General features: G+C 32.2%; 1 protein-coding gene and 1 long non-coding RNA gene across 7 annotated transcripts; one reads left to right on the forward strand and one right to left on the reverse strand.

The window, feature by feature from the left end:
- LOC109714916 lies at positions 6,520 to 11,023 on the forward strand. The gene is made up of 2 exons (XR_002217453.1): positions 6,520 to 7,750; positions 9,196 to 11,023. It is a non-coding gene; the product is annotated as an uncharacterized LOC109714916 (long non-coding RNA).
- LOC109715558 (OTU domain-containing protein 5-like) lies at positions 12,210 to 19,432 on the reverse strand. Of its 6 annotated transcripts, none has more exons than XM_020240647.1 (12): positions 19,307 to 19,432; positions 18,187 to 18,532; positions 17,940 to 18,094; positions 16,876 to 16,949; positions 16,013 to 16,067; positions 15,682 to 15,756; positions 15,435 to 15,508; positions 15,287 to 15,335; positions 14,008 to 14,092; positions 13,398 to 13,454; positions 12,661 to 12,700; positions 12,210 to 12,546 (listed from the first exon to the last, which is right to left on the reverse strand). In XM_020240647.1, exons 2-12 carry the CDS (start codon positions 18,512 to 18,514, stop codon positions 12,504 to 12,506), a joined length of 1,035 nt encoding a protein of 344 aa, XP_020096236.1. In that variant the 5' UTR covers positions 18,515 to 18,532; positions 19,307 to 19,432; the 3' UTR covers positions 12,210 to 12,503. The 6 variants fall into 6 exon arrangements, with proteins under 6 accessions (XP_020096236.1, XP_020096235.1, XP_020096234.1 ...); XM_020240646.1 differs by having other exon boundaries at positions 18,187 to 18,535; XM_020240645.1 differs by having other exon boundaries at positions 18,187 to 18,557.

Below are 25,392 nucleotides of genomic sequence, written 5' to 3' on the forward strand. Positions count from 1 at the left end.
CACCTCAGCTTTTGTTATTGGGGATTAATAGAAAGTATTGAAATGCAACAATAACTATCAATAAAAAAAAAAATCTCAAAAAAGGAGGCCATGCCACCTCAGCTTTTGTTATTTGGGATTAATAGAAAGTAATAGATTTCTAAAAATATTTTAATGCTACTTTTTGTCAGAGAAATTTGTCATGTTTATTCTTTTTCAATTTGTTTAATTGTTCATAAAATTTTAAGATTTCAATGCAAAAGTAAGAACAATTTTTTCATTATAGGAATGTTACTAGTGGTTTAACTATAGCTTTAAATACTATGGGGAATCGTCTCCACCTAATCATAAAAAATCATCTCAATTAGCAATATAATAGCACACATTTGTCGTTTTCATGGCTTAAACTATTTCATATTAATTGAACTTTTATTACGAAATAGTTTGAATTATCAAAATCATGGAAGAATCCTCTTCTTTATTTTTATATAGTTATTTAGTTACAACCCTCATGTTCCTAACAATTAATAGGGCAGAAGATAATTTTTTTAAAATTTAAAATTTTGGTTTCTAGAAAAGTCAAGATAACTAGAGTACTAGACATGCCATGACTCCATACCATGAACTTCCTCTTTCTTGAGATCTCTCTCTCTTTAGATCTCTCTTATAGAGAGAGAGAGAGAGAGAGAGTTGAGCTGGAATGTTATTATTCGCAAATGGGCTCCGTTGTTATCCATTTATTTTCGATGACGGAGCCTTCAAATCAACACTAAGTACTGTTGAACATGATCTATACCACTTGAAGTATTTAAAAACTAAATTTCAAACCTTTTTAACATCATTGACCTAATAATCAAATGGTTTCAAATTTTGTAATTTTAATGGTCGATATGAGACATTTTCTCATTTAACAGTATAAAGACATTCAAATCAATTGAATTTGGTACAAAATTTTTTTAAACTATTTAGAATAAGATCTATACTCTCGATCTTGATTACAAGATATCTATCATCACTTTTTAGAAGATATTCATTTTCAGTCGTTCATTTTTGTGTTCACTCGATGGACAAGAAAATAATATCGAAAAAGTATGGAATTTAGTTTCTAGATACTTCAAGTCGTATAGATTATGTTCAACAGTGCCGATCGTCGATTTAGAGGCTCCGTCATCGGAAACAAATGCGTGGCAACGTAGTCCGTTTGCTATCGATAGCATTCCAGCTCAACTCTATCGGTGTGTTTGGTTCGAAGTCGGAGCCGGAATCGGAATTGAAATCAACATAAGATGGAATCGAAATCGGAAAGACTCATTACCTAATTCTATTTGGTTTATCACCTGAATTGGAATCGGAATAAATCATTCCCATTGTCAGTGTTTGGTTCAGGTGAATGTAAAAAAACGTAAATCAAATTAATATACTAACATTATCTTTATAATATATTAATTTAAATTGAAATTAAATATTAAAAATTTACATCAAAATTTTGAAATAATATCAAAATTTTAAATCTATTTTTTTAAAAAAAATTAAACTTTGAAGTTAAGTGGATAATTCAAAATATGAAACTAAATTTTGATTTATTCAAATTCAAACTTAAAATTACAATTTTAATTTTAATTTGAATTCATAAATTTAATTTAAGTTTGAAATAAAATTTAAATAAAACTTTATATAAATTAAAATTTAATTTAAATTCAAATTCATAAGTTATATTCGAAATACTTAATTAAATTTTAATTTTTAATTTAAGTTCAAATTAAAATTTAAAATTATATATATTTAATTTTTAAATTTTAACTCATATTTTAATTAAAAAAATTAAAAAAATAAATTTAATCCGAATAAATATCCATTCCGTCCGGATTCAACTTCCAATCTGGCCTCCTAGGCCGGATTGAAAAAAGAGGTGATTGGGGGATTCCCATTCCACTCGGGAATCGAAATCGGAATGGAACTCCCGCGTACTAAACACCCACAAACGGATTCATCCATTCCGATTCTGATTCCAAGGTGAAAAAAAGCGAACCAAACACGCCCTATATGTATATGTACATATGTAATATGTATGTATATTTAATCGAATAAAATAACTTTAGAAAGGTATATATACATATATCTCAGAAAACAAAATAACTTCATTTCTTTCTGTGTGCTGAAGTTCCAGATTCAAATAGATATATATAGTTAGGGTCTGTTACTGAGACTATATATATATATATATATATATATATATATAGAGTCCGGCTACTATACTATTGATAGTATCAAGCCCTTGGTACTATTGAGTTTTCTACCGTTAGATCTATCCTTTGATCATTTTCACCCGTTAGATTATACTATTAAACCAACCACCCACTCAATCCTAGAGGACCACTATCAATTTAATCGGGACCACTATCATCCTAACCGCACATCCTTTCATCCAACGGCCAAAAACTCAATAGTACTAAGGGCTTGGTACTATTGATAGTATAGTAGCATAATTCTATATATATATAACTATTATAGAGAGAGAAGAGAGAGATGAGAGAGAGAGAGAGAGAGAGAGAGAGAGAGAGGTTGGACTGGGCTACTATAGTAGCAAAATTTCATTGTTGCTACAATTTTTAGCCTTTTGATCAACTCTTTTGATTATTTCTAACCATTGGAATTAAATACTATAACCCAGTGGGCCACTCAACCCCAGAGAACCACTCAATTCTAACCGACTAATATCATCTCACCCTACAATTTTTCATCAAGGGTTAAAAACTGTATAGCAAAAGAGCGTTTTACTATTAATAGTATTCCAGCCTAATTCATATTATAAATTATATATATATATATATAATATATATATATATATATAATATATAGAGTTGAGCTGGAATACTATCGGTAGAAACGGGCTCCGTTGCCACCATTGACTTTCGATGATAGAGTTCTCAAATCGATGATCGCACCGTTAAATATCTATATCACTTGAATTGTTTAGAAATCAAATTTCAAATCTTTTCGACATCATTGCCTAATTATCAAAGGGTTTCAAAATTTGTAATTTTAATGTCGATATAAAGCGTTTCTCGTTTAACGGCGTAAAAATATTCAAATCAATTAATTTTGTTAGAAAATTCTTAAACTAATTTAAAACAAGATCTATACTCTTGATCTTTATTACAAGACTCTATTCATCATTTTTTTAAGAATATTCATTTTCAGCTCGTTCATTTTTGGTCCACTTGATGGATAGAAAACAATATCGAAAAGTTATGAAATTTGATTTCTAAATATTTCAAATGTATAATCATGTTCAACGGTGCCGATCATCAATTTGGAGACTCCATCATCGAAACAAATAAAATCATATATATAATATATATAATTATATATATTAATATTTATTAATATATATATATTATACATGATATGTAGACGCTATGCTGTATAGACATCGTAAGCACGGCAAAGGCCTCCGTGCTACAAGTGTTTTCAATATGCCGCTTTCAAATCGACGATCGGTCTCCTTAAAAACTTTGATCTTACATTATGAAATATTTGAAAAAATAAAATTTACATAATTTTGTCGGTAGTCATTACCTATCAAACTAGTAGTCTACAAATATGAACAGGCCTTGAAGAATAAGAATTTCATAAAAAATGATGATAGAAGACTTGAATTTAAGATCAGAGGTACTGATCTTACTTTGAATAGTAAAAAGAATTTTCTATAAAAATTTCATCTGATTTGGATTGTTTTACACCGTTAAATTTACAAATGCATCACATCTACCATTAAAATTGTCAATTTTGAGACCTTTTGATCACTAGCCAAATGATGTCGAAAAATTCTGAAATTTAGTTTCCAAATACTTTCAATAGTGTAGATCAAGTCTAACGGAGCCGATCGTAGATTTGGAAGTCGCATTATTGAAAACAACTTGGTAGCACGGAAGCCTCCGTGCTACCGATAGTATAGCAGCCGGATTCTATATATATATAGGAGAGGGACCTGCTATTGTGGTCTTCATTAGGGAAGCAACATCAAATAAAATAGGAGATCGAATCGAAAATGAAGTGCTCAGTGATCGCCATTAATCAACTAATCGGGAAGAGTAATCAATGCATTAGTTGCCGCCCCTACGAGACTTCGACGGGCCGAGGAGGCAAGCCGACATCTGATAAACAGAAAAAAGCATCAATATTTAATCTAAGCATCGCAATCCTGCAAAGATACTCTCATGTTCTACTCTATTTATTTTATGTTATTGATCGGTTAAATGGTCCTTAAAAGCTAATTAACAATGTTCTATACTAATATAATCACACACATTTCGTTGAACTATATATTTAGTATCTACTCTATATATCAAGGAGTACGTACCTTCACCAGTTACACACTTACACTTATATTTCCTTATGTCAAGTCAATGATAGTAGTACTATAGGTGTAGCATGCACTAGATCTCTCCAAATCATATACTATGAAATGGATTGTTAATTTGGGTTTTTGTTTAAGGTTAATTTATGATGTGGAATCTTGTTGAAATCAAGTAGTTGGTACACATTAGGGATTTAGGATGCTCAAGAACAATATGAGAATAAATGGAGACTTTGTCAACATGTGATTCCATTAAAGTCGGCAAATAGGGAATGGTAATTGGATTGTAGAAGGGGAATCTTTTTTACTATATGATCCAATAATGATCCATTATGTACCCATGTGACTTGGTGAGTTTATTTCACTTAAACCTAATCTTGTTTGTACACTAGTTCAAGATTCAACTCATTATAGAATTAATGGAGATGTATCTCATGTATACTTTAGTACAGTGGAATATATTGAAATAATTAGTTTAGGCATAAATTATTGTTTATGTAACTTACACTTTAAGACCAATATTTGACTTTTCATTTTTTTAAAAAAAGGAATTTTTTTTGCCTTGTACATATGCAGCTAATCTAAACTATTTACTTATATTTACTCGGCGGTACAACAAGATCAGAGCAAGTGGTATTAGATCAGATATCACAACTCCAAATTCAATCGATAAATAGATCAAAGAGTAAAATAATCTCACACCGCAAATATAACATGATAATTAAGATTCGTAAATATAACTTTTAGTTACATAACGACAAACAAAAAGTTGTCGTTGCAATACTTACAATTGCATAGTTGAAATGAACAATATTTCAACTGTACATCCAACTAAACAAGCCCTAAATAAACTAACTGTGCTAGAGAGATGTGTTAATATGTAATTAGTGTGATAATTAATGGCATACAGAATATGTTTAATTTCCTGGTTATTATTCATATACGCAGAAACATTCTATTTAATTAATTTCAAAATGATCCACCACCTTAATTTGGACAGTTTTCAAACTTTAGACTATCAATTGAATGATGCCATGGGCCCTGGTTCTAGGAATTTCCACTGTGGGGCATGCATAAAATCCAAACCCTAACTGTAGCACCTAACTTTAGGAATTTAACATTCAAACAATAAGTTAAAGTTTGTGAAATTTCCAGGCAAAATCAAAGGATTAGGTGGAAGAGAATGATGCTAAATGTACAATGGTCTAAAGGAAATTAATTTGCATGCGTATTGACTAGGAAATTTGTGATCATTAGGGTTCTGTTGAAAAGTCATGGGCACGGGTAACCGTTAAAAACAATAGTACACTGGTCACTATATGCTACACTTGATTTAATTTGTACTGCAGAGAAAATTTTACCATTTTTACTACCTCCTTGTGAGGTAAAATTTTCCCATAAAAAGGAAATTGCTTTAAATATATACCTAGAATGTAGACAAAAATAGACAGTAGATTTATATCACTTGTGTAAGTCATGGCACTCTCTTTTTTCAAAAAAATTTTGTACTGCGAGATTTATAATATGTTTTTTTAATAAATTAGTTTTATACACATGCATGACAATTAATGATAATTATTTTCAGAAAAGATCAAAAGATGCTATATATGATTGCACGTTTTTCTTGTGAGTATTTTGTGATTTTATTTGTATCACTTAGATTGATACTATTTTCATTTCTTACGAGGCTCTCTTTGTCGACCTATTTATTATTTGAATGTACATCGATATGTTTTGTCTTTGCTTTTTGATATAAACTTTGATCAAAATCCAAACCCCAATGACATTAATAATTAAAGAAGTTCATTTTAAAAGTTCTGATATATTATAAGACGGGAACTTTGTTCGAAGCTCATTTTTAAGTTCTAAAAGTCTTGTAAAATAACATTTTGAGAAACGATAAAAATTTATTAACTATTATATGTATGAGAAACTCGAGTGACCATATTTAATATTTTGAGATAATTTTGGAGATAAACTTAAAAATTTTCTTGTTATTGACATGTGATACAGGAAGGAGAGTCATTTTGGGGTAAGTTATTTATTTAGCAACCAACTAAGAATACGTATACATACATATCATAAATTATTTCCAAGTGAGTCCCCACATAGATTATCTAGCAACTGGTATAAATACAACCTAACCACACTCTCTCTCTCCCCATCCTCTCTCTCTCTCTCTCTCTCTCTCTCTCTCTCTCTCTCTCGCTCTCCCCACACTATCATAGTTAGTTATTGTGCTCATCCTCCTCACAATTGAAGCTCTGTTTCCACCATATGCATCCTCTTGTAATAGATCTTTCTCTCTCTTTCCTCTTAATCTCTCTTAATCTCTCTCTCTCTCTCTCTCTCTATTGCTTTTTTTTAAAAAAAATTCTTATTCTATGATAGCCTTGTAATCCTTTGAGAAAAACCCATATCTTGTGATAGGATTTTTCGTTTTCAAATTTTGTTACCTTTATTTTCTTTTGTTATTACCACGCTCAAAATTTTTTGGGGAAAGAAAAAGGAACCTTTTATGTTCAATTTGATATTTCGTACGATTGCTAGGGTTAGATCTCTCCCTGATGGGGCCCACGTGCACCACCGCCGTGTACGGCCTAGCCAATCACGTCGCGCCATGTCGGTCTCGCGCTCGTGTTCTTCGGGTTGGGGAAATTAATGGCGCATCAATCTTAGAGCTTTTATTGTTTCTTTTTTTAAAAAAATTTATTTATTTTTTTTAATTTTTTTTTTTCAATTGTTTGTTGTTGTCTCGCTGGATCCCTCTTGCTCTTGTTCTTCTTTGGGGAGGTTTAATTTGATCCAAAATTTAATAATATATGTGTTTTGTTCTTTCTCCTTCCCTCTGATTATTGTGTGCACCTGGTTCATCCGTATTTCTATGGAGTCGTCAAAGATCGGGGGTTTGTTTGGCTCTGCTTCTGTGATCGCATGCGTGTCATATGTATACATATATATGGTTTCGATTCGTTTGAAGTGCATGCAGTATCATAAGAGCACTTCCAAAGTGCCGATCCGGTGCTTTTCGTTTTCACCATGTAGCCTAGCCAAACAAGCCCTAAGATGTAATAGACGTACATCAGATGACCGGGCGGTGCACAGATGTACGAATGCATGCACTAGGTGCATGGAATAATATTCTCTTCTCCATTAGGTTCTCCATTTCTCCCCCTCCTCTCTCTCTCTCTCTCTCTCTCTCTCTCTCTCTCTCTTCAATGGTGCTGCAAATATACATATATACAGGATGAATGGAGCAGTCGAAGATTGCGGATGTGGCATCATCAAGATTCACATGGTCATGATCCATCCATGATCAAATTCTACATGAGAATCTTGATGATGCTGCATCAGCAATAATCGACTATTATATATACACCAGGGAAAATGCTTTGCCCTCACAACAATGAGGTTAGCTCTCAGTTTCTTTGTTGAGGTAATTAAGTTTTTATTTCTTTTATTTTTTTTTTTACAAAATTTTCATTTTTTAAATTCTTTCTGGGCATTACATGATGTTGAATTCTTTATTAGGTATTTTATTATGTGCTTCCTTGCTTATCAAAGATAAAAGAAAATTTTAATGGGATATATAGATAAGCAGTAATAATCATGCATGGATTACTACACAACTGTTTGTTCTTCTATAAAATGTGGTTGTGTAATGTGAATTTCGTGCAATAATTCGAGTATTTGGTAATAGATATATAACATTTTATCATCAATCTCAGGAGTATGATCAATATGATGATGGTTCTTGTTACGCATTTTTGAAATTTCAGTGTTCTGATGTAGTGAATGATCAATGTGGTAAAACATTTTAATATCAATTTGGATTAATGCTTGTTTTGATGAATCTCGAAATTTCCGATCTATCTCAACGGACGATTTTTCATTTTGTGAGTAAAAGTTCTATGTGGTTTTCTGCTTATAGTTATATATATCTAAGGTCTTATCTTGGTTCTATTGTTCTTGTACATTTGTAAATGATTCAAATTTTGGCTCGATATACAGCTCCATTATTTAGGAGTTAAACAGTGAGATGAGTACGTAACAAGGTTTTGATTTTTTTTTTTTTTTGAATTATTTTGCATTTGCAGCAAGAATTATTTGATTTCTCTTGTGCTGAAATAGTTGCTCTTTACTAATTATGTCAGCAACATAACAACAGCTAGTTCTATGGAATTATTTTCCTTTATGAAAGTCCCAAAAAAAAACTTTCTTTTTCTACTTTTTTTTTTCTTCTGTTTTTCTGTTTTGATGCAGTACTTTGTCATTATTAGGTTATTTGTGCATGCATGTATTGTTAAGATTATGCTTCAAAAAACTTGTTTATCCAATTGATATATAGGATTAACAGATATCTAGCCACAATCTTTAATTAAAGGCGAATATCAGAGGAGATATAAAGCAATTACATGTCAGTCTCCAAATTAAGTGGAAAAATGAAATTAATCACCATATATATTTGTTCATAATTTGTATGTTTTTTGACTTGGGTAACAATTAAATGCCATTCCTGCACTCTTTTCCTAATTAAGCACTCTAACTAGAAAGCATAAGCAACAAAACATGTTAATTTCTTTTCAACTCTCAAAATTTATATGCTAAATTGTTGTCCTAGGAGTTTCTAGAAGAAAAAAAAATATATAACATCTAAACAGGCCAATGTAACCTAAATGATGATTAAATCTCTTGCAGTGTCTAAGGATTGAAGAGATGAATTACATAGTAATGTAAAAGAAAAATAATAACACATACCGAGGGCGTGATCGGATTCTCGGAGTATTTTTATTGTTGCTTAGAAATAGTGTTTATATTTGCATAAGGTTAATTAATGTTTGGATGCTTATTTTCAGGTTATCAAAATATAACAAAAATACATGCCTCATAAAGTTGTAAATTTGTTGTAACAACTACTATGGTGAGAGGTGTTTGATTTGATCATCCTTATATATACCATATGTGGGTGCTCCGAAGAAAAAAAGAAACACTAGATATATACAAAGTTTTTATGGCATGGCATGAGAATTTTCACCAGGTAAAGAAGTGCAGGGTGACAATGGAAGTAGTTCTAGCCCGCACAAATCAAAGGTATGATGATACATCACTTTCACTCATTGAATTTAAAAGTTTCAATTAATTTGTACATTTGTTTTTTTTTCCATTGTTATGTATATACATGAGTCCATTACTCTTTAAATTATTGTTCAATATATATATATATATATATATATATATATATATATATATATATATATATATATATATATAGAATTATTGCTCTTATATGGATTAGTGAAACAAAATTCTCCTCCATCTCATGTGAACTAGCTGCAGCTATACTGTAGTAAATATTACTCACTACTCTCCAAATTTTTCATTGAATCACTCAAGGGAGCGCACTAATTTACACCCTCGAGCCTAATCCTAGCATATATTCATGTGCGCGCTAATCCTACGCACTCATGCCCTAATCTTGAGCCCTTTCTTCTACCCATGACTCCTTTCCGAGTATTCATAATGTCCACAAAAGTCATTTGTAAAAGAAAAAAAAAATCAACTCCACTGCAGTAAACGATACGATTTCGTAGAATTTTCAAACCATCACCTCTGATACATAAATCAAGGTTACATTACATCTATTGAAATACATGCGGCATAAAGTATTGAGAATGTACGTATTTTAGAAGCGCGATTAGGACATGTCAACCCTAACGAGGAATGTGAGACCCTCTTTCGCATGTTTGGGCGCTGTTTGGATGTGTTGTGTAATTGGAAGTAAGGAGTTTGATCTTCTTCTTTTTTTTTTCCTTCTTAAGATGTTTTGACATCTATGTTTTGATCGGATAGGATATGTTATTCCCAAAAAATAAATTAAAGTCTGAATATATCTATTTTAGATATTTGATCACACTCTTTATCTAACCAAATAATATATGTGTTTTGAGTAAATCGAAGAGGTACATGCGAAAACAAGATAATCGTCCATCCAAGCAGGGCCTTCATGTACAAGACATTTACGCAAAAGGAAAGTGTAGAAACTTTTTTTTTTTTTTTTGAAGAAAATTAAACCTCTCTTAACTGTACTAAAAGTAGCTTAGTGGGGGCATGTGTTTGTGAGTGTACATATATATATATATATATATATATTGCACTAGATCTTGTGATGAGAAGGGACCAAAAGAGAGAAGATCTTTAAAACGAGCAGGTGATGGGAGATGGTGATGCCCACAAAAGATCAAGTTGGTAGAACATGCCAAGAGCTTTTCTTTTTGCAACTAGCAGTCACCAGCAGTGGTGGTGACGCAGGTGGACCTAAGTTTACGTACATCATGCAATAATAAACACTATGCTTGTCACCTTCATTGTGGACCATCTCTCTCAACAGGAAAAGAAAAGGAAACCCTAGATACTAGCCTAAAGGGGGCAAAAAAAAAAAAGAAAGAAAAAAAAAAGAGAAAAGAGGTGGACCATTCATTATCTGGGCCTATGTCGAGAGAAAGTGTCCTAAAAGGATATGCACAATCAAGTAGGTAAAAAGGTACGGAAGTTGATGTGAATTTTTAGATCATTTGACATATATATAAGAGGGATGTACTAATTATATATTGGCAGAGAAAGTTACTGTATTTGGTTATTATATATGCTTGTTTTTGGTTAATTAATGTTACTAGATTTAGCAAATTTGTTGTAAGTATTTTTTGGACAACTTTTATCTCATCTTTAAAATTCTGATTTTACTTTAGAGAAAACTTCAAATACTACTTTGTAATCTTCTGCCAAATTATTGGGATTCCAATAGGGTTTTAGCTAGTCATGACCTAGCGTGACGAAACAAATTATTAGATAGTGATTGAATTATTATAGAGCGCATCGATAATAACTTCTCAAAGCCATCAAATATTAATCTGAATCACAATGCCCTTCAAAAGCTAACATTAATGCGCAATGCTAAGCTCTCTTCCAACTGTAAATAAGAGTAGAATCTGAACCATAAAGATTATACAACTAAAATATTTATACGAACACGAGTACCATTTCACAAGAGCTTAACAATATATTGATGATCATCTCCCATGCAAGGAAAACTCAACATGGATGAAGTAATTCTCTGGATCTCGCATAAAAACTTTGCTTAATTTCACAGTACATTCCGTGTTTTGGTGGTCCATATACATATATATATATAACTTTGACCGTGGCAATTAACACTTCACTACGTACGTACTCTTGTTTACAATTTTTACCCAGTGGGGGGGGGNGGGGGGGTCTATATATTAACCTTTTGAGGCACTCGTGAATGAATGGACCCACTCGAGTGTACCATCGCTTACTACCTGGTCCTATAAATATTTTTTCAGTGATGATCAATCATCATATATAGAGTCATAGCTTAATAAATTTATGCCCAGATGTTGGCCATTATCAACTTCACTACATGAAGCCAACAGTTTGATGGCTATTGAACATTTGAACGCGTCAGTGTCAAAGTTTCAGAGCCACTGATCGCATTAAGTGTTCATACTTCGTGCGCAGATACATAATGAGTGGTGTACTTTTAGCAGCATCATTTAAAGGAGTGTTTGTTTTGAAGTAAAATGGTAACAAATAATTTTCTTGTTAAAAAAAAAATAGTGGAAAAGAAGTTTAACTTTTTGTATGTTTGATTGGTAAGAAAAAAAATAAATAAATAAATAAATTTATGCAGCTTGATTGTTCGTTTTCTACCGAAAATCAGCAAAAGACGAAAGCACTTCATTTTTGAATTCTATAATGCTCAAAATGGTCCCTCGACTGTACAAAATGCTCAAAATGGTCACGAAAAATTACCAGATTCAAATGCAACCCATAGATGAATAACAAAAGTCTCTCGAGAGATTGCGGTCGCTATGAATAATAATAATAATAATAATAATAATGAATCAAATCGATCTAAAGCCCTAACACTCCATTTACAAACAAAAATTTTCTATTCATCTCGCTGTACTGAGGAATGAATGAAACATCATAACCCTGTGATGTTAATTGCTATTGCTACTATACAAGAAAGAAAGAAAAAGGAAAAAAAAAAAAGAACTATAACAATGTTTGTTAGTAGGGGACTAGAAGAGCACCAAATGGATGGATGAAAATGCGTCATCTCCTGCCATGAGCTTTTCACAAATCACATTGAGTTACAAGACCAGATCTCTTCGGAAGGGCCGTCCCTGGGAAACAATTATGTAAAATGAAAAAAGAAAAAAAAAATCAAGTAATACGGAAAAATTCCACCAGAAGAGAACCCCGATATTCCCTAATGATTGAAAACAAAGTGCCACCACCTTTTTTTATTCTTCGTTCCTGTTTCTGATGTTGGTAATTCTGCACAGGCACAAATATACAGGGTTAATCAACCAAACTGGTTCTCAAAAGAGAGACAAAGGCGTAAACGTTACTGTTTGTATAGGCTATTTTACTGCAAGTTCATTCTCATGCAATGACAAGAGGATATAAGAGAGGATTTGTTGAGGTTTGGAGAAAAGGATGCAATCTGAGCATGTTAAGTTACTTCAAGTATATAAAAGATAAAATTTGTCAACAAAGGAAAATTTAATTTGTTAATATGAATGATGAATCCAATCCTATACACTGCACTTCTAATCAAGCCTGGTACCTAAACAACTGCTTTTCAGAGTAAAAACAAGCACAAACTTTTTGTTATGATATAAAGCCCGAATATTCGGAGATAGAATTACCAAGACAGCCACAACTTTTTACGTCGGCAATCAGAAAGAACTAGGAAATAGGCATAAACTATATAACAGTCTTCATTGATTATGATAGTTTGGATTAGGAATTGAAGTAGATGAACAGATAACAGCAGAATAAAAATTAATCCCATGATTTTGGTAAGAAGTCCAAATGAATCCCTCAAAGTCAGATTTGTGCCCAGCTATATATAGATTCTTGAAAAGTGAATGACTTCGGAGAGGTAGTATGTTCTGGTTTATAACTGAGAGTTTAAGGGAGGAAAAAAAAAAGAAAAAAAAGAGCAAGACAAGACAAAAGACGGCGTTACCTCCTTCTGGATATATTGAGTTGTAGTGCACCTCAGCCCAGAAACTCAAGAATATCACTGGAAAAGAGCAAGATAATACAAGTTATGGAACTACCAAAATGTATAAAAAGTGCCATAACATGTATCTTCCAAACTTCAATAAGATAATAAATTATAAATGACAATAGAAACAGCTACATATGAATCAAAATTTTCATGTAATTACAAGCATTATTGACTTCACAGAAGAATACAAGACTCGCCGTAAACTCGTACAAATTCTGTGTGTTATGAAAATTTACACACATACATTGGCCTCACAAGACAGCCATGACTACTCACAGTTGAGCTTAGAAGCTCTTAAGTAGAAGAGTTGAATGTAATGCAAAAACAAATGCTTCCTGTTATTTAAAAAGCAGACCAGATTTCAAAATCGTTGATGTGGTTGGGCATGAGCACTTTTCAGCACAATTCTCTAAGTCCTTCCAATGGGTTGCCCACTACCAAAGGGGCAGTAAAGATTCTAAAATCGGACACCATATATGGAAAGAAACACTACTATCCAATGCAAAAATCAACTTACTGATTGAAATCTTTTATTTAATCAAGTAACCAAAGATAACATAGATACCTCGTTTAGACTTCTGAACATCAGGCAGTATTTCAATGTAGCATGTATCCCTGAATGATGTAAGGATGAAAATCTTGACGCCATACTGCAAACGTGAATTTTTGTACAAAATCAGCACAAATATTAGGACATATTGAAAGCATAAAAGTCCTTAAAAATGTACAAAAGCCTAGTAACTCATGAATCTATTTGAAAATAAATAATGAATTTTCTAGATATACCATGTTTTGGAACAAAAAGCATTTGATACGGTGAGAGGAATGTTCTAATATTACAGCATAGAGCAACCTTTTGCCAACGCTAATAAAATCTCTAAACTTTAGTTGGCCATAATAAATTTCTCGTGTTGTTAAGATAAACACAAACTAATACAGATCGCATGCACCACTACATCTCTGTTGTATCCTACAAGCAGAAGAACTGTGTATGACAGCACAAAACCACAAGAAAACCACAAGTTGAAGAAATGTACTAAAAGACACAAGTAAACAGTGTGCACTAGCGACGGTGTATCTATGTTGGTCTGAAATATGGTTAAAGAAATACGGAGAACATAGCTAAAAAGCACCATTACCTTGAAAAGCTAAACAAAGAGAACTAAAACTAGATAAATACAGTTAGTGAGAACTCAGTGCATGCAGAAAATAATTGGGACAAGTCCCAAAACCTTGTATAGCAAGATAAAGAACCTATCCCAATGTAGTAATGTTATAATCATATATGGTCTGCAACTACAAGCAAACGTAGGTTTTCTTTTTTTTTTTAGTATGGATAATGAATGTGGTCTACTTAGCCATAACACATGGGTTAAAAAGGAATCTTTCTATAAATATCAAATGGATATAGATTTTCTCCATCACGATAAGTAGCAAAGAGAAATGTTTCAGTCTGTTAGGCCCCATTTCAATAGTACCAAAACAATATAAAAGTCACAGTACCTACCTTTCCTTTAGAACACCAAAGCCTGTCCTTCACCTACTATTAGGCTACTCAGATGGCTGCTATACAAATAGTCTTCATTACAATAAACCAATTATACTCATAAATCATCAGTCGACAAAGATGCTTTTATTAGTGGTTCAAAGGCTCAGCATTTGAACCAACTTTTCAAAAAGAATCCTTTAATGGCGATGACTACGCAAATAACCCCCCCCATATCAACCACAACGCAGACGTATATAACAAAATTTCTGGACAAGAATAAAATTCTTATTATAACGAAATGAAAAGTTGACGAAGTTAAAAGAAACAATGTAATAGGAAAATACAGTGGACCTACCGAGTCAGCAGCAGCTTGTAATGTGACGTGATCACCCCATTCACCACTCCTGCTTGTCAGTGCAACATGGTTAAAATGGAAGCATTACTTCATAAGCTGTTAGCAAACAGCATCATCAGTTAAAAAACAAAAAAGTATTATAACTCACTTGGACATCTTTTCCAGATAGTCATCATAGGCCATAGGAACATATCCTTCATACATCTCTCGGTGAGACTTTAGCTGAGGATCAATTGTAAGAGAAGAAGACCACCAAATCAAGATGCAAAATCGCAACACTCTAAACCAAAATAATAGTATTACGACGGCTAGGAAATAAAGGGAAAATGCCATACAATTAAAGAATAATAGGTCAAATTAAATGTATGAAGTACAACATTGCCTAACGAGCCAACCTGATTGACAACTTGCTGCCTCACAAAATCATGGTGTTCAGTAGTACGGTAAAACTGATCTGACAGCGCTCTGAACTGGAAAGATAAAGAATTCAGGAAAGAGAAACTGACGATATCAAAAAACTTGAAAGAAATATAGGAAAACACCAACAGAGCAAACCGATAATATCATTATGATGCTTTTTCAGTACATGTCCCATCTACTTCGATGGTTTTCGAATTAGCTTTAGCTCGTCATGTAAAGTGTATATGTTATTGGATAGATAATTATGGAGCATAAACTATTGTTTTATGCTTTCAGTCTTATTAATAGAAAATAAAGTTAACTGACCTGGCAATTACCATCTCCCTGAACCTTACGTTCAACCAAATCATATAACTGCAACCTACACAAACAATAGATTCACCATAAATAGGCAGAAAAATGATTACAGACACAAAGGCGCTGAATAGCTATAGATATATGAGTCATCTTCAATCACCAATATTAACAACCAGATGCAAGCACCGCCATAATTAAGTAATTAATGGTGGCCATGGCACTGTCACGATGAATTAACTAAGCTCTCCCTAAAACCAAGTGGGATAAGTCTGTCTTAACTTATGATGATCAAAGAATTACTTCAACATCGCAAATACTACCCGACTTGCCCGGTGGACAATTCACTTATGATACAAATATGCAGTAACAACAAACTCAATTTATCAGTAGCCTAAAAATACATATTGCTTAATGATAAATTACATGATTCTCTTTACCAGCCCTTGTCTTTTGACCTTTAGTATTTCGAAAATACTTTTGATACATTTATTTTATATACCTTCTAGTCAATTTTTTATTACAAAGGTGTAGTTATTAAGTGCCCTGTACTTAAAAAGATATTTGGATAAATTACAAGACAGAATCACTTACAGTCTCATAAACATATTTTTGATATACCTCTTTTACTGACATTAGGCATTTATGATTTGTGTAGCTTCAGTTTATTTGCTACAAAAACTAAATTCAAAATCAGCCTATTATTACCAACTTTTAGAATACTATTATTGATTTATTAGGTTCAGATAATTACTTACAGATACATTAAATCGATTAGGTCTAATATTGGCATTATAATTAATATCATCTATGACAATTTAAGATAAAGAATACAGTCTTACAAGGAGATAGAATATCTATTAATTCAGCATTACCTTCCAAGAAGCCTTTGGTGATCTGAAGTGGCTTCATCAACAGAAGGAATTTCTCCATTTATCCTAGGAACGTGCTGTATTGCAAACAATCAGAAAGAAATTTTTTAAAAAAATTGCATGTACATCACTACGCTACCTCCAAATGACTAGATCAGTTATATTATAATGCCCAAGATAAAGATAATGGCTACACAGAAAATCTCAAAATATGATGAGTTAAACCTCCTATCCAGATAAATTTTGTTATGCCAAGACAATAATGACAAGTGAGCATACAAAGACCTTCGTAAGTTGAACAAAACTTAAAACCACGTACAAAGGTACTACTGAAAATTCAGTTTAATGTAAAGTTTGATCCTAGAAGATCAGCTAGTAACAGATACTTAAAAAGGAACAAAATACTGGCATGAGACTATGACAGATATGAGTTACATAGTGATCTGTTCAGCAAGAATCTTCTTTCTAAAAATCTTCTTTCTAGACCTCTTAAACCAATACCATGCTACAATTTATTCACTTTAGCAAGTTGCATTTAACATTTTATGTGCAATTAGGTGCTACACTATTTTCTACAAAAGATGCATCTTCAAGTTGCAAATTGATAGGTAAGGTTGCCAACTATTAGGCATTAAGTTTTAACGAGTATCTTTACTTAATATAAAACATGAATCATCTATAACAATTTTATAGGACGTTCAATTAAAACTTCATGAGGGAATGAAGAAATTATTCAGGATCCACTCTTCAAGTCAACCATCTTCTCAGTCCCAGAGACTTTTTTGTTTCTTTTTTATTTTAAGTAAACACACATGGAGATTCCCTCAGGTCTCAACCTCAACTATAGGTCATTTTGAAGTAGGCCCCCACACTTTTTTGTTTTTGCTTTGATTTGAGTTGGTTTAGTCAATTGATGGAAACTCATAAAAATTAACGGCACCTTATTAGCTTTTAATCATTAATTACTATGGAAATCCACACTTCATCCAGATGAAATGTAGCTAGAGAAGAAGTCATCTTTCAAACGAAAAAAGAAGATAATGAAACTCCAAAAGCTCGGAACTTACAGCAATAGGAACTAGTCGATCGAATCTTTTGCCTACTTCACCATCTAAAGCAGAAAAGTCATCCGTGAGCTCTATAAACACTGTATTGTCATCATGCGACTTTTCACCAGGACTTGAACAAGAACTGGTGGTTCCCATATCTTCCCCACCTTCCACTATGCACCGTAAATAAGATGGCCGAATTAAAAGAATTGCAGGAGAGGAATAAAACGGCTATGGTACAAAAGAAAACCCAAATAATATATACCCGAAACTAGCTGACTCATAGGTGGGCCAGACCAATCTTGCATGAGAATGGATGCATGCAGTTGTTGTTGATCTGCATGTGAATATCCAGATGCTTCAGCGAATGCAACCTGAGAAAGTTCTTCCTGGTAAACATGTGCAATAATCTCATCGTTCTCCACTACAGAGTGATCTGTTCCATGTTTACTTTCACCGGTGTAATCTCCGTTGTATATACTGACATCAATTTGACTTGTGCTCCCACAATCCACAGAATCGGCAGATGGGTCCCCTTGAAGAAGATGGAGACCCCACCGGACAAGATCGGGATCTTGCTCACACATAATCATCAATTTTTACTTTGTAACCTCCTTGAAGAATACCAGGTCAGATCTATGAATATCCTCATCAAGATTATTGAACACGGATTCTTTATGTCAAAATGAGCGATAATCAGTATGCGGCCGTTCTTTGAATAGTTATTTATACAAAAGCAGCACGTGAAACGTATTTCATGTAAAATAAAAATAGGAAATGTGCGGCAACAGACGTCGATTCAAATGCCAAATAGTCATAGTTAGAGAACAAATCATATATACATATTTACTTAGGTGGGAAATGGAGATGCTTACTTTTTGTAACAATTATCTTCAGAGTTTCTTTCGCATGGATCTTAAACTAATGTGGTAAAATTATATCCACCATGTGCAAATCATAATCTTGAGAACAAATTTCACATAAACGACACATAATTTCCTCTGTTGCTATTACGATCATCGTATCCTGAGAATACAAAAGCCCTAACTAATCATATCCAAGTAAATACCCCAAAATTGGAACTTCGTAACCCTAAGTTTCTTCGTGAACATTTGGGCATAACAAAATGAGCAATTCTACTAATCCTATCGATTATACCCCAAAAATTATACGAATTTTGGATCGTTGCATCGAACCATCATCCAAATTAGCAAAATACATAAAACCACGCAAAAATCGCATTCAAATTAAGCAAATTTCACCACCAAGAAGCCCAAGAAGCCCAAGAAATCCTAAATCATCGGAAAGACCCTTACTTTTCGGGAAAAAAAGAACAAGAAATCCACAAAAAACACAACAAATAGGAAAAGAGGAACACAAATTACTTGCGATCGAAGCAACCACTCCACTCCTACGAGGAGATTTAGCGGAGGAGTCGAAAGCGAAAGGCGATCTCTTCGAAACCAAGCAATATATATATAATAGAGATAGAGAGAAACCAAAAAGGAAAAAAAACGGGAAGGGTTTTGTTCGGGACGCGACGAATTGAATTATATATAGTGCACTGGGGAGGTGTACACCAATAAAATATCGACACGTGGTGAGAGACAAAGATGGTCAGGTTAGTTGCTACGTGGCGGTGGATGAATGGATAATATTACTAATAATCGCCACCGATAAATATTTGCCTACACCTAGCTCACCACGTCATCCGTAGACCATCTTCTTTTCTAAACTATACTCCAAAAATTTCCCGTGCATTGTAACTTGCCGTATGCAATTTAAAAAATTAAAAATTTACCGCATAAATTGTAATTTTTTTTTGTATAATTCTATTTGTTAATTATGTACTAAATTCAACCAGACGAAGGTATAAAAAAGGATAAATTGGCCATTTTATTTATAAAAAAATTAATATACGATTACCGAAATATTAGTTTGGTTTGGATTATAAGGGAGCTTGTATAAAGTTATTGCTAGTTTTTTATATTATCTAGTTTATATAGTAAATTGCAATTTTATCAAGTAAACTAAAATTTACATTTTTTTTCTTTTTATTATGGTGTGGTAGAAAATATTTTCTATGACAAGTATTTTAAGTAAAAATAGTCACAGCAAATTAAAATCTGATTATCTTGTATGAAAAGTAAAAATATTTATTTTGTCATTATTTCAAAAGAACCGATATTTTTCAAAACTAATTTTGATATTGTCAAAATAAATAAATAAATATATATATATATATATATATATATATAGAGTAGGGAGCACTTTGTACTCATAAGTTTTTTTGAGAGATAGATAGCACGCTACCCGCTTCGTTTATTTTATTTAGAAATAAACTTAGCTAGAAATGTGAATCAACTAGGATTCGAATTTGGGTCTCGGGTATCAATCATCAAGCCCTTTACCACTTGCTCTAGGGACGGTCGGTCACTTCATACTTATAAGTTGTTTTCGATGTTGGGCTTTTCGAATCGACGATCCACAGCGTTAAACATGATCTAGAGTATTTGAAACTTCTAGAAAATAAATTTCGTAATTTTTCTAAATCATTATAAAGTCCATCAAGCGGGTGTAAAATGAATGGTTAAAATCGAACGACATTCTAAAAATGAATGATTGGATTCTTCAATTTAAGATCGGAGTTATTAATCTTTATTTAGGTAGTGAGTAGAATTTTCTATCAAAAATTCAATCTATTCTGATTCTTTTTCACCGTTAAACTAGCAAATATCTCAAACCGGCTATTAAAAATTATCAATTTTGTGAGCCTTTGATCATAAGGTAAATATTATCGAAAATTATAAAATTTGATTTCTAGAAGTTTTAAATACTCTAGATAACTTTTAATGGTGTGGATCGTCGATTCGGAAGCTTTATTATCGAAAACAACTTATGACTACGAGGGCGATCGGACTCATAAAAGTATGGTAGCTGGACTCTATATATATATATATATATATATATATATAGTTGAGCTAGAATACTATCGATAGCAAATAGGCTCCGTTGCCATCCATTTGTTTTCGATGATGGAGCCTCTAAATCGATGATCGGCACCGTTGAACATGATCTATACCAATTGAAGTGTTTAGAAATCAAATTTCAAATCTTTTCGACATCATTTGCCTAATGATCAAAAGGTTTCAAAATTTGTAATTTTAATGGTCGATACGAGGCGTTTTCTCGTTTAACGGCGTAAAGAAATCCAAATCAATTGAATTTTTGTTAGAAAATTCTTTAAACTATTTAAAACAAGATCTATACTCTTGATCTTGATTACAAGACTCCTATTATCATTTTTTAAAGAATATTCATTTTCAGCCGTTCATTTTTGTGTCCACTCGATGGATAAGAGAACAATATCGAAAATGTATGAAATTTGATTTCTAAACACTTCAACTGGTATAGATCATGTTTAACGATACCGATCGTCGATTGGGAGGCTCCATCATCGAAAATAAATGGGTGGTAATAAAGCTTGTTTACTATCGATAGTATTCTATCTCAACTCTCTCTCTATATATATATATTATGGTAAAAAATAACGTACCTTCTCTGATAATATCAAATTTAGTTTTGAAATATTGATTCTCTTACTTTACTCTTTATATACCTCAATAAAATTAGTTAATTGAGGCCGATTCATGACTGGTCCATGGATGACGTGGTGCAACAACTTCACTCAAGAATAGGGAAACTCGCTCGCCGTTTACGTATCTCGGTGTAACGGGGACAGGAGGGAATGTTTAGTTGGGCACGGATACGAGATCTCGCCGTAGGTTCGCCGAGGGCATACAATCGACGATTCTGATTCCTTCGATACATATCACGTACCGCATACTAGCTTGGGTGTGGGCCCCACCAACATGTCTTTGCCGACGCAGTCTCTTTTTGGATTTTCTCATTTTTGGTGGCGTTGACTGTGACCGCTAGTCTTGGACGGTGCATGTTATATCACATTATCAAGTACTCAAATATAGAGTAAGTGTCATGCACTTTCAAAAGTACGGAAATCTCCGTACTTATAAGTTATTTTTAATAATAAAAAATTTGATTCGACGATCGACTCCGTTAAGTATAATTTATCCTATTGGAACTATTTAGAAACCAAATTTTATAAATTTTTGACATCATTTACCAAACAATCAAAAGGTCTCAAAAATTACTATTTTAATAGCTGATGTGGCACGTTTGTAAGTTCAACGGTGTAGAAATATCTAAATTAGATGAAAATTCAATAAAAAATTCTACTTAACATCAATAATAAGATCAATACTTCCGATTTGAAATTTGAGTCCTCTATCACTGTTTTTTATGAGGTTTTCATTTTCAGCCGTTCATTTTGAGGCTACTTGTTTATTAGACAAACGAAATCAAAAAATTATGAAATTTGGTTTCTAGATAGTTCCAACAGCGTAGATCATGTCTAACGGAACTGATCGCCAAATCGGATGTCCCACTATTGAAAACAACTTACAAGTACGGAAGCTCCCGTATTTTGGAAAGCATAGGAGCCTAGCTCCTCAAATATATACCTATTCATCCAAAGAAAAATATACCAGGCCTTTTAAATCATAAATATATCTTTACAGACTCTTTTATATTCATAAATTTTTGACCGCTAGATTTATTTTTTGACTATTTTAATTTGTTAGATCATAATATTAACTAATCACCTACTCAATTCTAGAAGACCGCTATTATTATAACTGGGGACCACTATCATCCTAACAACACTTCTCTTCATCCAACGGCTGAAAATTTATAAGTATAAATGAATTTATATTCATAAGAATATAGTAGTTTTATTTTATTTATATATAGTAGGATTAGGAGCACGGAGGCTTCCATGCTCGTAAATTATTTTCGATGATAGAACTTTCGAATTGATGATCGGTTTTGTTAGACTTGATTTAACATATTTAAAATATCTAGAAAATTAATTTCGTAATTTTTTGATATAATTTATCTATTGATCGAAAATGTTCAAAATCAATAATTTTTAATGGTTGATATGCGCCGCTTGCAAGTTTAATATTGTAGAAGTATTCAAATCAGATAAAATTTTGACAGAAAATTTTTTATACTATCTACAACAAAATTAATATCTCTGATCGAAAATTTTAATACTACACCATAATTTTTTTGAGAGATTTTTATTTTTAGCCATTCATTTTTAGTAGACCTCCATTTTCTAGATAACGAAAAATTACAAAGTTTATTTTCTAGATATTTCAAATACGCTAGATTAAGTCGAATGAAGCTGATTATCGATTCGGGAGTTTAATTATCAAAAATGGCTTAGGAGCACGAAAGCCTCCATACTCCTAATAACATACAAGTCCTACTATATATATAGAGTCCGGCTATGGTGCTTGTAAAAGCACCAAGCACGTTGTGTTTGTAAATTTTTTACCGTTAGATTTACGTCTTTGATCATTTTTATCCGTTAGATTATACTATTCAACCAACCACCCACCCAACCCTACGGGGCCCACATCATCCTAACTGCACATCCCTTAATCCAAGAGCCGAAAACTTAGAATTAAGTACCAATGACTTAGTACTTTTAAAAGCATAGGAGCTCAATTTTATATATATATATATATATATATATATATATATATATATATATATATATATCTTAACTCGATGATATGAAAATTTTCATGATTCTGTAACCACGAACATTTAAAAATCGGAAATCTAATTTTTTATACACCAATCCTACTACATCCGGGGGATCCCAACTCACCCACCAACCAACTTATCATATTAGATTGCCCACATTTACTAGTTGTCACGACTAGATTGCCAATTTTTGGATGTTCGTGTTTCACTAACCACGAAAATGTTCGTGGTATCGGCCTGAGAGAGAGAGAGAGAGAGAGAGAGAGAGAGAGAGAGAGATATNATAATTTCATAAACATTTTCAAGAGGGTACGATGTTAATGGAAAGGATAAAATGACCAAATTGTCCCAACTTCTTATATAAGAAAAAAATAATTTTTTAATATATTTTTATTATTTTAGAGGATATTTTCAGTATAAATTATAAGAAACTGACGAAATAGTAATATAACCCTAACGGAGGAAGGCTAAATACAATAATTTAAAATGTTGAGAGGAAAATATATAAATTTTTAAAAATTAAAGAGAAAAAATAAAAATTCGAATTCTTTTAAGAAGATTTTCCATAATTTAGCCTTTAAAATAATACTAGCTACACAGCGTTCATTTTCATCTTTAAAAATTTTATGGCATCTATCTTTATCGGCATGAATTTCATGGGAGCATCTTAAATCACATGGATGATATGATTTTACGTCCGTGCATGTAATTGTGCATGGGCGTAATAAACTTTACTAAAAAATTGGCAATATTTTGAGTCCTATGATATAGCATATTGGTTTGTGTTTTCATTCTTAGAGAAATAATTTACTAGTATGTAACCAACCGTCCTTAGCACAAATGGTAAAGAGTTTGATGGTTGGTATTCGAGATTCCAAGTTCGAATTATAGTTGATTCATATTTCTCGATAAATTTATTTCTAAATGAAATAAATGAAACGAAAAAATAATTTACTAGTATGTATTTTTCACAGATATTTATCTACGTTACTAAAAAAATCAACAAATAATGCCGCTAAAAATTTTAGCAACATATGACACCAAGTGCTATCTATGTCAATATTGCTAAAAATATTAGCAGCATTTATAATGAATACCGACAATATAAATTAATTAGTGTCATTACGAACATGCCGGTAAAAGAGATTAAATGCTAATTTTAAATTGTTTATTAGTGGCACATAAATATAATGTCACTGATACAAATATCTAATTTTAGGAACTCAAATTTTAAAATTTTAATTTTATTTTAAATTCAATTTTCAAATTTAATTTCACACTGACGTTTGAGAGAGAGAGAGAGAGAGAGATAGAGAGAGAGAGAGAGAGAGAGAGAGAGAGAGAGAGAGAGAGAGAGAGAGTGTGTGTGTGTGTGTTTTTTTTTTTTTAAGGAAATTTAGGATCAGTACAGGTCTAATTAGATCTTAAATAAATCTGAGGATAGGATTCCCGGGGTTCAAGTTACATTAAAATTTGATCATCTAACATCAAAGTGTAGGAACTCTTAACTGAAGTTTCATGAAGAATTTAGCAAAATATAATTTCTTGTAAGATTTCCTTTCCCTATCCTAAAGTTCAAATACCATAAAAATTGAAGTGTTATTAATGACCAAATAGGATTAAAAAAAAATCATAGAAATTTACAATGGTTTGATTATTTTCACTTTCAATGTTAGTGTGGCACTCATATAGTTCCACATCGAATAAAAAAAAATTACGATTGAAAATATAAGCATCTGAATTCTAATATTACTAACTAAGCTTAAAGTCTAGTTGATTTACATTTATTGCCGATTTCATTTTTAAAATTAGACGAAGGAGATAGCTAGTCGAT

This window comes from Ananas comosus, linkage group 9 (assembly GCF_001540865.1).
Source record: "Ananas comosus cultivar F153 linkage group 9, ASM154086v1, whole genome shotgun sequence".
Taxonomy (NCBI): Eukaryota; Viridiplantae; Streptophyta; class Magnoliopsida; order Poales; family Bromeliaceae; genus Ananas; species Ananas comosus.